Here is a 12,424-nt window from a genome sequence, read left to right on the forward strand (position 1 = left end):
GCCTCCGCGGCCCGGGCTGCACCGGGGGCCTCCGGCCGCTGCGTGGAGGCCGAGACCATGGGCCGATTGTTTTGTTTGGCTGACAGGGTGTTTTACAAACATGGGCCAACTTTCTCGAAGTGGAAACGTTCACATAGAAATTCAGATTTTTAGCTCTTTGGAAAAAACAAACACACCAGCACTGCCCTGTGAAATGGGGGTCAGGGCACAGAGTGGCTGTGTGAGCCGCGTCCCCCGCCCCCACAGGGCCCCTCCGTTCTTCCATGCTCATTAGGGTTGCTGCTTCCGCGGCTCCTGAGCTGGGGGCCAAGTCCCAACCCATCACCTCCCCTGGACTGGTTCTGACACTGGTTCTGGACTGGTTCTGGACTGGTTCTGACACTGGTTGTGGACTGGTTCTGATACCGGTTCTGGACTGGTTCTGACACCGGTTCTGGACTGGTTCTGACACCGGTTCTGGACTGGTTCTGACACTGGTTCTGACACCGGTTCTGGACTGGTTCTGACACCGGTTCTGGACTGGTTCTGACACCGGTTCTGGACTGGTTCTGACACTGGTTCTGGACTGGTTCTGACACCGGTTCTGGACTGGTTCTGATACTGGTTGTGGACTGGTTCTGACACTGGTTCTGGAAGGGTTCTGACACGCGGTCCTCATGGCTAGCTGGGGACCTACCAGTCTAAGTGGCTAGACCTGGGCAGCCAGTATGACCTTGACTTCTGACCTGCATTTTATTTTATTATATTTTTTATTTACTTCAGAGAGAAAGGGAGAGGGGGGTAGAAACAGCAATCATGAGAGAGAGTCATATTTATCCTTCCGCACGCCCCACACTGGGGATCCAGCCCGCAACCCGGGCATGTGCCCTGACCTGGAATCGAACCCGGGACCGCTCAGTCCGCAGGCTGCGGACGCTCTATCCACTGGGCACACCACCCAGGGCTCTGCCCTGAATTTCAGGTGGTGGCGACTGTCACTGCTGGAGTTGTCCCACAGCCAGCCTCGGCTCCACTTCACACGCAGGGAACCGGGGAAGCCAAGTCCGAGGGCACCCAGCCTGTCCGCCAAATTCGGAGTTTGGATCCTGGCTGGTCTGACGCCAAAGGCTGTTACATAACAAGGGCTGCTCCCCACCGAAGGGCAGAGCACCCAGGCACCCCGCCCCCCCAGGCACATTCCGGCCAAACCCGCAGCTCAGAGCCCGCGCACGTCCCCCGTGAGCAGCGCTGCGGGGACCAAGGCGCGCGATCGCGGCCTGGGCAGCTGGGCTCGCTCCGCGCATCCCTGGACCACGGCGATGCGGGCTTGGGAGGTGGGAGGTGGGAGATGATGGGAGATGGGAGATGGGCGAGGGGAGAGGGAGCGGTTCCCGGCAGCGGCCTGGGCGCACAGGGATAGTTACGGACACCAGCACCCGAGGGGAAGGGGACGCGGCCCGCAGGGCACGCCCACCCTGACCCCTCCCCGGGCAGCGGGGACGCTGCAGCGCTGCTCTCCGTAAGGTCCCGCCTGGAGCGCGAGGGGGCGCTGCTCCGCGTCCGCCACCCACATCCGCGCCCCGCTCTCCGCTCCGCTCCGCGCGCCCGCTGCTTCCTGCCGCCACCGCCCGGGCCATGGCGACCTGCGTGCGGCTGCCGCGCTGCGGGGCCCCGCGCCTGCGATCCGCGCTCCTCGGCCCCCGCGCCGGCTGCGGGACGCCCCAGCCGGGCCCGCTCCGGACCTACGCGCCGGGCCCGGGCGGCCTCCCCGCGGCGCTGCTGCGCACCGACTCCTTCGTGGGCGGCCGCTGGGTCCCCGCCGCCGCCGCCTTCCCCGTGCGCGACCCGGCCAGCGGCGCCGAGCTGGGCCGGGTGGCCGACTGCGGGGCGCCAGAGGCCCGCGCCGCCGTGCGCGCCGCCCACGACGCCTTCGGCAGCTGGAAGGTCGCCCTGGCCAAGGTGAGCGCGCCCCTGTCCCGGGTTATCGCGTGCACCCCGCGGACATTCACGCGGAGAAAAAGGTGCTGGACAGTTCAGTCCAGAGCGCGGGCCTCGTGCCCAGCGCGGTGCAGCCAGACGCCGCCGCAGGTGTCCGGCAGGTCTCCGTGCCCTCGCCGCACCTGAGTCCGTCCCAGGCTGCGGGGAGACCCGCGGGACGCCGCCACCTGGTGTCGGGAGGCGGGGGAGCGCCCCGGGCTGGCCATCCCTGGGGAGGGATGCGCGGCAGGAAACTACGAGGGGAAGGGGCCCAGGACCACCCTCCAGACTTTCCGCCTGAAGAGGGAAACGCTGCTGAGAACTGACCTCTTAGAGTGGCTGGGGAAGTGGGGGTGGGCGGTGAGGGGAACCAGAGGAAGAAAACTAAGAGAGGCATCTACCTCCTCCCCCTCCCCTCCCCCTCCTCCTCCCCTCCCCCTCTCCTCCCCCTTCTCTCCCCCTCTCCTCCCCCTTCTCCCCTCCTCCCCCTCCTCCTCCCCTCCTCCCCTTCCTCCTCCCCTCCTCCCCCTCCTCCTCCCCTCCTCCCCCTCCTCCTCCTCCTCCTCCCCTCCTCCCCCTCCTCCTCCCCTCCTCCTCCTCCCCTCCTCCCCCTCCTCCTCCCCTCCTCCCCCTCCTCCTCCTCCTCCCCTCCTCCCCTCCCCTCCTCCTCCCCCCCTCCTCCTTCTCCTCCTGCTCTGAGTAGCACCTGCCCTTCAGCACCCGTGGCACAGGGAGGCACACCCAGGTTCACCTGCCCTGAGCTGTTAAAAGAAGGAACTGTAGCCCTGCCCACGTGGCTCAGTGGTCCAGCGTGGACCTATGAACCTCCACAGGCGTCCTCAAACTGCGGCCCGCCGAGGACATTGATCCGGCCCGCCGGGTGCCGCTGCCTGTCCTGCTTAGCAGCCGACTCGTCCCGGGCCCTCAGTGCACATAGGAATTTGTTCAGTTTTTTTTTAAACTATAGTCCCGCCCTCCAACGGTCTGAGGGACAGTGACCTGGCCTTCTGTTTAAAAAGTTTGAGGACCCCTGTCTAGGAGGTCACGGTTAGATTCCTGGCCAGGGTTGCGGGCTGGATCCCGAGTGTGGGGCATGCAGTGCAGGAAGCAGCCAGTCCATGATTCTCTCTCATCATTGCCGTCTTCTCTCTCCCTCTCCCTTCCTAACTGAAATCAATAAAAAAAAAATAGACTTTTTAAAAGGGAACTGCACCGGAGGACGTTATGCCAGGAAACGGGCCACACAAGGAAGGCCAAGTGCTGTGTGACTCCAGGATGGAGGGCCCTGGAGAAGGACCGTGTACAGGGACGGAGGAGGGGCTGGGGAGGGCTGGGTGTTTCATGGGGACAGGGCTCCTGCTCCTCTGAGGAGGGGCAGCTGCGTCTCCCCAGGAAGGGCCGTGGCTGAGGCTGTAGGAGCTGAAGCTGTGAGTGCCTCTCACGCCCGGCGTTCCACTCTTTCTCTGCCGTTTCCTCTTTCGCAGGAACGGAGCACGTTGCTTCGGAAATGGTACGATCTAATGATGCGACACAAGGACGACCTGGCCAGGATCATCACCGCGGAGAGCGTGAGTCCCGGCGGGCGCTCCGGGAGCTGGCGGGAGCCCGGACCTCCCCCTGGCGGCTACACGATGGGGTTCCCCGCCTGATGGTCACATGTCAGCGAAGCTGTGTGCCCGGCACAGACTGCTCCTCATAACGCCGGGCCCTCGTTTCGCTGAGACGGCATGTGTGTGCGTGTGTGCGCGTGTGTGTGCGTGTGTGTTCTAACTCCCTCTTCAGTCGTGTGCGGGAGGCGGGTTTCGGGTGTAACTGTGTGAACACTGCTGTTCCCGTCCCGTCTGTTCCGCGCGACTGTTTTGGTTGGTTTTCCTGTTGCTTCTGTGCATTTAAAGACGTGCCAGCGGCATCCCTGCCGCTGCCATCCGTTCCTTGCGCCCCGGCCGCCACCTCGAGGCGAGGTGAGGGGGAGAAAAGTCAGCGGGTGCGGTTCTGTCTCCTCTCTCCCTGAAAGGCAGGTGACGGCCGGCCGTGGTCCGAGCGCACTCTGTTGCCGCTGGATTCTGCTTATTTCTCCACGCCCCGGGGGTTGGCGAGGGGAGCCCTCCCCTCTGCTCTCAGGTGGAGGAGGTCCGAGCACCGTCGTGCTGTTGTGACGTGAGGTGATGGGGGTCCTTTTCTGCCGGATGCAGGGGAAGCCGCTGAAGGAGGCGCAGGGGGAGGTCCTGTACTCGGCCCAGTTCCTGGAGTGGTTTTCCGAGGAAGCGCGCCGCATCTACGGCGACGTCATCAGCACCGCCTCCCGGGAAAAGCGGGCCCTGGTGCTCAAGCAGCCGGTCGGGGTGGCCGCCGTCATCACCCCGGTACATGGGGGGATCGGCGTGGGGGGATCAGGTGCACACGGGGGGGGGGGGGGGCGGCGCCTCCTCCAACGGCCTCTGCCCCTCTGTCCCCAGTGGAACTTCCCCAGCGCCATGATCACCCGCAAGGTGGGGGCCGCCCTGGCCGCCGGCTGCACCGTCGTGGTCAAACCCGCCGAAGACACGCCCTTCTCCGCGCTGGCGCTGGCTGAGGTGAGCCCGCCCTGCCAACGAGGACGCTGGCCCCGGGACCAAGACGCAGGTGGGAGTCTCGGGCTGGATGGCGTTGCTCGAACGTCTCCGCCATTAAGTCAGGATGCCCTTTTAGACAAAACAGCGGTGCAGGGTTTCCTGACACCTGGGCCGCCCGGAGCGTGCGGGCTGCCATCGTTTTGGTCAGGGGGGCAGAGCGGTCAGAGGACTACACCTGGGCCTTGGTCACGTGTGCGGACTCCCGCTCACCTCCCGCCTGCGGCCAGATCTGGCCGTTCTGTGCGTGAAGCCCCTCCTGGCTCCTGTCACTCAGAGCAAAGCCACGCTTCCCACAGAGGCCTCCAGATGCCACCTGCCCGCCTCGCTCCCCCCGCCTGTCACTCCAGAGCCCCTGACCCTCTGCCCCCGCCACTCACCCGACGCCTCTTGGCGGGAAGGGTCTCCCCGTATCTTTTTTTTTTTTTTAAATAGCATATGATTATATTTAATACACAAGTTTGATACAACCAAAAAGTAAAACACCAGAGTAAAATAGTAACAGAAACATGGTATTTCGTTTGCAATGCATGAGAAATGGTTAGTATCTTTAGTCAAAAACAAGCTCTTAAAAACCAGTGACGCTATAATAATGCAAGGGAACTGGAAAAATAAAATGAAAGGCACAGGTGACGATGGGTCTCCCCGTATCTTAAAGCAGCGCCCTGACTGCGGGGCTGTAGCCACCCGTCCCTCAGCTCTCCTGCGGCTCCCGCCCAGGCCTGTCCCGGTGACCCTCATTTTAGAGATGAGTGACAACCCGCACATTACACCGGCCCTGATAAGACTCTCACTTCACTCCAAATATGTTCTGATCCTGTCCCTGCCGGCAGCCGAGTTTCTCCCCGTTGCTTTTTAGAGGAAAACGTCGGTTTATTTCCCTTTTCTGTTTCCTCACTCGCTGCCCGTGCCTGCTGGTCCCTCCACAGCTCGCCAGCCAGGCTGGGATCCCCCCTGGGGCCTACAACGTGGTGCCCTGCTCCCGGACGAGGGCCCAGGAGGTGGGGGAGGCGCTGTGCACCGACCCGCTCGTGTCCAAGATTTCCTTCACCGGCTCCACGGCCACCGGGAAGGTACGTCGTTCTCACGTTTCCCCTTGACGACGTCTGAAAACGGTCCCGGTCACCGCGTGGGGAGATGGCCAGCAGAGGCTGCCGGCTCTCGGCACAGGGCCTGCTTGCCCTAGGACGCCCCGGGTCTCAGTTCTGGAATGCAGGTCTCATTCGTAATCTAGGATCAGAGGTCCCAGAAACACACCCTGGGTGTCAAAATGCATGTCTCAGAACTGAATGAAAATTGTATTTAGTATAAAGGTACTTACAGAAACTAAGGGGACTTCTTAAAAAATTGAGAGAGAGAAACATCCATGAGGAGAGAGAATCATGGACCGGCTGCCTTCTGCACACCCCACACTGGGATGGAGCCCACAACCCGGGCCTGTGCCCTGACGGGGAATTGAACCGTGACCTCCTGGTTCCTCGGTCGATGCTCAACCCCTGAGCCACGCCGCAGGGCACTCCCCTTTATGCGAAGCGTCATCACATCTGCCCCCCTGGGCGCCTGGCGTCCTCGCTGTCGGGTCACTTGGAAAGGGCTGGCCAGTCCCGGGGGCTGAGGCCTCGCGCACCCATGGCTCCTTCCCCTTTGCCCCTTCCCCTCTGCCCCAGGCGCTGCTGCACCATGCGGCCGACTCCGTGAAGAGGGTGTCCATGGAGCTGGGCGGCCTCGCCCCATTCATCGTGTTTGACAGCGCCGACGTGGACCAGGCCGTGGCGGGGGCCATGGCATCGAAGTTCAGGAACTCGGGGCAGGTGAGTTCCGGGCGTGCCCGGGTCGTGCGTGTCTGTGTTTTACAAAGATCCTTCCACCTCCCGCGTCTCCTGGGAGGAAACTTCTGGGTTCCTTCCATGGCCCATTCTTTCTTCTTCCCCCTTTTCAGCAAGTAGCAAGTCCCTCTCTTTACCGGGGACGACCGGCTTGGAGGCTCCGAGAGAAAGAAGGGGGCATCCCTGGCTTCAAGGAAGTCCTTTTACTCAGACCGTCCTCTCCTCTCGCAGAGGGCGCAGAGGGCACGGCCGCCACATGGGGCTCGGTTTCTGGGCGGGGTCCGCGGCTGCCGACACCCACGGCCAGCGGTTTGCTCTTCTCTCTCCAGACCTGTGTGTGCTCCAACCGGTTCCTGGTGCAGAGCGGGATCCACGATTCCTTCGTGAGCAAGTTGGCTGCGGCGATGAGGGCCAGCCTGCGCGTGGGGAACGGGTTCGAGGAGGGCACGACCCAAGGACCACTGATCAACGAGAAGGCGGTGGAAAAGGTAGCTCGCTGGACGCCTGTCCAGTTTCGTGGTGTTGGGGTCGAAGGTTACCTGGCAAAAGGCACGTGGAGGAGGGGCCCGGCAAGGCTGTTTTGGAAACCACGGAGACGTCGGAAAAAGCGGATCGGCTGCCAACGGGTGCGCGTCGTGGGGCGTTGCCGGTCACAACCTTCCCGGCTCTCCTGCCGCCGCGTCCCCCGAGCGTCCCCTTAGACCTGCTGCGCTGCCCGAATTCCTCTGCTGGGGGTGGACTCCCCCCCTGGCTGCCTCGGGACCTGGAAACACGGAGTTCTCTAATTTTCCCAGCACGCGAAAGGCATGATGTCAGAGAGGGAGGGAGAGGGAGAGAGAAGCATCCATGATGGGAGAGAACCATGGGTCGCTGCCTCCCGCACGCCCCGCACTGGGGATCCAGCCTGTAAGCTGGGCCTGTGTCTGACTCGGATCCGCACCTGGACCTCTGGCTGGGTGGGCCGATGCTCCATCCCTGAGCGGGCGGCCGGGCTGTTTGGAGATGTTACTGTTTGAGCCGAACTGCCTGCCGCTTGGACTGCGGACGCCCTTCCAGGAGGATCCCTGAAGCAGGCACGCAGTCCCCCCCGAGACGTGGGGTCTCAGGCCGCGTCCACGTGCAGTGACGGCAGGGGGAGAGGGAGAGGCAGGGGGAGAGGGAGAGGCAGGGGAGAGGGAGAGGCAGGGGGAGAGGGAGAGGCAGGGGGAGAGGGAGAGGCAGGGACCAGGCTGCGTGGGTTCCAGCCGGACTGAGAACACCAGCCAGCGGGCCCAGAGCCCCGCCCCTCGCGGAGGGGTCTGTGGTTTCGGGGTGTCCTCACCGGCTCCCGGCTCTGCCTCTCCTCTCCCAGGTGGAGACGCACGTGAGCGATGCGCTGGCCAAAGGGGCCACCCTGGTGACGGGCGGGAAGCGGCACCCCCTGGGGAACAACTTCTTCGAGCCCACGCTGCTCAGCAACGTCACGCGGGACATGCTCTGCTCGCGGGAGGAGACCTTCGGGCCCCTGGCCCCGGTGATCAAGTAGGACGCCCGCCCGCCGAGGTCGCGGGAAGGTCGGGAGGCCGGGCGCTGGGAGGGGCGGCCGGGCGCTGGGAGGGGCGGCCCGGGAGGGCTCTGTTGGACACGGTGGCGGGGCCTCGGTGCCCCTCAGGGTGCTCTGCGAGGAGTGAGCTGGTGATGCGACCTGGAGCCGGGCCTGGCGCCTTCCCCCTGCCCGCTCTGGGTCTCTGCAGCCCTGTCTCTCGCCATCGCGGGGAGATGAAGGGGGAGAGGACTCTGCGCTCTCTGCTGATGCCCTGCTCCCTGGCAGGTTCCACACGGAGGAGGAGGCGCTGGCGATCGCGAACGCGGCCGACGTGGGCTTAGCAGGTGGGTGACCGTCCTGCCTCAGGGCCCTTTGCCGGTGACGCCAGCTGGGTCGGAGGGCACTTGTCCGGTGCTCGTGAGGGCGGGGCCGGCGGGCAGGTGTGCGCTCACGTCCTTCTGCCTCGCCCGCCCGTGGTGCCTGCGGGAGCTCGGGTGGGAGCGGGGGTGGGGGGGAGGGAGGATGGGGGAGGCTGAACGGGTGGTTCCATTGGGGACTCGGCCGTGAGTCCCTGCCTCGGGCCGGCTGCCTGGAAATCCAGGTGCTGCTCCCCCTCCCTCAGGCCCGGGCTGGGCAGCGGGCGCCATGACCATTTCCAAGTGAACTGCGGCGGCCACACTGTCACCAGGAGGGTGGGGGACTAAGAGGTCTGCCTCGCACGGTCCCGATGTGTGGGTTCCTGACTTGGGGGGAAAGGTGTCACACCCACTGCGGGGTGACTGAGAGGATGGGGAACAGGAGAAGGGCTTCAGGCACACGGGGAGGGTCAGAGCCTGGGGGAGGTCGCCTTGGTCCTTTAAAAAATATATATACAGTTTTATTGATTTCAGAGAGGAAGGGAGAGGGAGAGAGAAACATCCGTGATGACAGAGGATCATGGATTGGCTGCCTCCTGCACGCCCCGCACTGGGGACGGAGCCCGCGACCCGGGCCTGTGCCCTGACCGGGAATCGAACCCTGACCTCCTGGTTCCTCGGTCGACCCTCACCCCCTGAGCCCCGCGGGCCGGGCAGGCCTCGGTTCTTTAGGAGGAATGTCCAGGGTGCGAGAGGACGCATTGGCCGGGCCCGGCTTGGGGTCTCACTGGGAGCCGGGCACTGCCAGGCCCGAGGGCGGAGGCCAGGGCAGTGCCCCTCAGCTTGGACAGGACGCCTCTGAGCCGTCCCGCACGCCCCTTGTCCTTCCTCCCCGCACAGGCTACTTCTACTCCCAGGACCCCGCCCAGGTCTGGCGGGTGGCGGAGCGGCTGGAGGTGGGCATGGTGGGCGTCAACGATGGGCTGCTCTCGGCCGTGGAGTGCCCGTTTGGCGGCGTGAAGCAGTCGGGCCTCGGGCGCGAGGGCTCCAAGTACGGCATCGACGAGTACCTGGAGGTCAAGTACGTGTGCCTCGGCGGCTTGTAGGGTCCGTGTTCTTTAGGAAATAAAGGAGCTCGCCTGCGCCTGTGGCACCCGCCACCCCTCACTTTAAATGCACCTACAGGTGTCTGAATTACAGTAGCTCCCCTAGTCTCCGCACCCGAGGTACTTCCCTTTGAGTTTTAGAGAGTGGAAGGCGGGGAGACACTGATGTGAGAGAGACACTGATTGGAGGCCTCCCACACGAGCCCTGACCTGGGCTGGGGGATCAACCTGCCACCCAGGCGCAGGCCCTGGACCTGGAATCAAACAAACCCTTGACCCTCCTTTGGTCTGCTGGCGGGCGCCTGAACCACCGAGCCAAACCCCAACTACTGAGCCAAACCAGCTTTTAAAACCTGACAAAGTTTTTAAAGCTCATCCGGACCTCATCTGAAACAGGGGGGACTCCTGCCCCTCCCCTTACCTAACGAGGGACATCAGGGGCCACGTGCCTGTGGCTGCAGACTCCCCGTGACCCAGCAGACTCCCCGAGACCCACCACAGCACTGTCTGCCTCTAGCAGAGGGCAGGAGGCAGCAAGCTGGCCCGGGGGCCCTCCCAAGGCTGGTGACCTCTAGGGCGTGACTCCGCCACCCTCAGGTGGCTCAGAGCTTAGACCAGAGGAGAGGCCCCCCCCCCCCACCCCCGTGTCACCTGCCGTGTGTGTACACAGCCCAGAGCTAAGAACGGTTTTCCTATTTCCACATGGGGGAGGGCAACAGTACTGTTTCATGACATGGAAATTACATGAAACGCACTCAGCGTCTGTAAACACAGTTACTGGGACACGGACACGGCCGCGGCCCCGCACCTGCCAGAGGGGCTGTGCCTACTCTCCCGCCGAGAGCGCGGCCCCAAAGCCTGAAGCACTCACTCTGGTTCTTAGAGAATGTCCCCGCCCTGACCTAGACCCCGAGGGAGGGACCCAGCCCTGACCTAGACCCCGAGGGAGGGACCCAGCCCTGACCTAGACCCCCAGGGAGGGACCCAGCCCTGACCTAGACCCCCAGGGAGGGACCCAGCCCTGACCTAGACCCCCAGGGAGGGACCCAGCCCTGACCTAGACCCCGAGGGAGGGACCCAGTCCTGACCTAGACCCCCAGGGAGGGACCCAGCCCTGACCTAGACCCCCAGGGAGGGACCCCGCCCTGACCTAGACCCCCAGGGAGGGACCCAGCCCTGACCTAGACCCCAAGGGAGGGAGGCGGGACCTGCCTGTGATTGTCCGTCACTTGTGTTGAGCGCCTGCCCGTGTGTAACGGTATCTCCTGGGCTGCGCTGCAGTGAGTTCTCACCAAGAACTCCTCCCCACAGTTATCACAGAACTCAAAGGAAACATAAAAATACAAACGGCCCTAAATCCTCAAAAAGCAACGCTGTGGTAGCCGAAGGGCTTGCCACGTTCACTGCACCTCCAAGGCCTTTCTCGCGCGGGCATCCTCGTGGCGATGCCAGAGCCTGGTCAACGATCTCCCGCATTCACCACGTGCACGGGCCTTCCTGCCCGGTGACGGTGTTTCAGGAGCCTGGGGTGAAGGTACCCTGTTTCCCACATTCCCGCATCCACAGGCCTTTATCCAGGGAGTCCTCGGTGTTGATTGAGGCTCGAGCTACGGCTAAGAGACTGCCCATCTCCCCATCCAGAACCCCGTATAAATTCCCTTAGCAGGTTTACCCGTTCCCCCAGTTCCCCACCCCCCCCCCAATCCACAGAATCCCGTATAAATTCCCTTAGCAGGTTTACCCGCTCCCACAGTTCTCGGCCTGGAGAAAGCAGCCCCTCCTCCACCCCCACCCAGAATCCTCACCTGCAGAGCTCAGCTGCTTCTTGATCGTCACCCCTGTGAGTGGCTTTTAACTACGAGTTTGTGCCCAGTGTTCTCGCTCCTTCCCTGCCCCTTTCCTCGGTGGGGAGACCCCATGAAGGGCGGGAGCACCACGCGCTCAGCCCGTGTCACTGTGAACACACTGTCCGTGCAGTAACTGGCCGTCGCAGTAACTGGCCGTGGCGCACGTGGCCGTGGCCGCCTCTGAAGGCGGAGCCAGGGTTACTGCGTGTGCCGCTGCCCTGGGCGGCTTTCACTTGGTGATGTCTGTGCTGGGACTTGCCTCGTGCTCTGTGTTGTGGGGTGAAACGTGGGAGCTCGTGGGAAGTGTGCGGACGGTCTGTTTTCCTACTGTCTCCTGGTGTGTACACTGTCGTTAGTAAACGTTGAATTAACAACTTCCTGTTTCTGTGTTCAAGTTGGTGGTGATGGTTTTTTCTTGCGTCGCTGAGCGTGGTTGGGGCACGGTTAGCCCAGCTCAGACGGGTAGGAAGGGGACCAGACGGCGGGGCGTCGGCATGAGGACCACCGGGAGCTGGAGGCTCTGCCTGAGGTTTTAGGGAATCGACACACGGCACCCCACTCTTCTCCACCCGGAGCTGAGAACAGGACACAGGATTCATGCGGATGGGACACGGTGCTGGCTTCATCGCTGAGAGAAACTAGGTTAGGGGCTGGTGAGAAAGGCGAAGGGATTGGGAAAAACCAAAAACAGGCACGGACAGCAGCGTGGTGATCACCAGGGGGAAGGGAGGCAGTGGCAGTGGCGGCGGCGGAAGGAGGCCTGGCCTGGTGGCCAGCGCACGAGGCAGCGTGCAGAGTGTCACTGAGTCGTACACAAGCGCGTATGCTTCTGTTAACCAATGTCACCCCAATACATTCAGTTACAAGATTAGTGACTTCATTGGCCTACAGGGCACCTTGGGCTCGCTGCGTGTTTTTAAAACGTTATTTTACTCTAATTAAACGTAAGTAAGAAAATTCACCATCCGAATCAAAGTGGAAGGAGGGGGGGGGGGCAGTAGCAGGTGCTGTGGCTTTTTTTTGGTTTGTTAATATTTTTCCATTTATTTATTTATACTTTTTTGGTTCATCCTCACCTGAGGACATTTTTCCATTGATTTTAGAGAGAGGGAAAGACAGAGAAATATGGATGTGAGAGAAACACGCCCCAACCAGGGCCCGGGCCGGGGAGGAGCCTGCAAGCGAGGCACGTGCCCTTG

At 62.9% G+C, this 12,424-nt stretch overlaps 1 protein-coding gene across 4 annotated transcripts; it reads left to right on the forward strand.

The window, feature by feature from the left end:
- Window positions 1-1,479: 1,479 nt before the first annotated feature.
- ALDH5A1 (aldehyde dehydrogenase 5 family member A1) lies at window positions 1,480-11,598 on the forward strand. 4 transcript variants are annotated; one of them, XM_080647359.1, is made up of 11 exons: window positions 1,480-1,938; window positions 3,441-3,524; window positions 4,149-4,319; window positions 4,413-4,529; window positions 5,495-5,638; window positions 6,233-6,376; window positions 6,721-6,879; window positions 7,743-7,912; window positions 8,202-8,260; window positions 9,173-9,353; window positions 11,111-11,598. In XM_080647359.1, the coding sequence occupies exons 1-11, from the start codon at window positions 1,615-1,617 to the stop codon at window positions 11,205-11,207; spliced, it is 1,650 nt and encodes a 549-aa protein (XP_080503485.1). In that variant the 5' UTR covers window positions 1,480-1,614; the 3' UTR covers window positions 11,208-11,598. The 4 variants fall into 4 exon arrangements, with proteins under 4 accessions (XP_080503485.1, XP_080503486.1, XP_080503487.1 ...); XM_080647360.1 differs by having other exon boundaries at window positions 11,114-11,598; XM_080647361.1 differs by having other exon boundaries at window positions 11,132-11,598.
- The last annotated feature ends 826 nt before the right edge of the window (window positions 11,599-12,424 follow it).

This window comes from Plecotus auritus, assembly GCF_963455305.1.
Source record: "Plecotus auritus genome assembly, chromosome: 12".
Classification (NCBI taxonomy): Eukaryota; Metazoa; Chordata; class Mammalia; order Chiroptera; family Vespertilionidae; genus Plecotus; species Plecotus auritus.

Excerpts from the sequence above, each read along its gene's own strand:
- ALDH5A1 (XM_080647359.1), top strand. The coding sequence starts at position 1,615 with ATGGCGACCTGCGTGCGGCTGCCGCGCTGCGGGGCCCCGCGCCTGCGA. Across the intron at positions 5,639-6,232 it reads GCTCCACGGCCACCGGGAAG|GCGCTGCTGCACCATGCGGC; the intron begins GTACGTCGTTCT and ends CCTCTGCCCCAG. Across the intron at positions 7,913-8,201 it reads CCCCTGGCCCCGGTGATCAA|GTTCCACACGGAGGAGGAGG; the intron begins GTAGGACGCCCG and ends GCTCCCTGGCAG.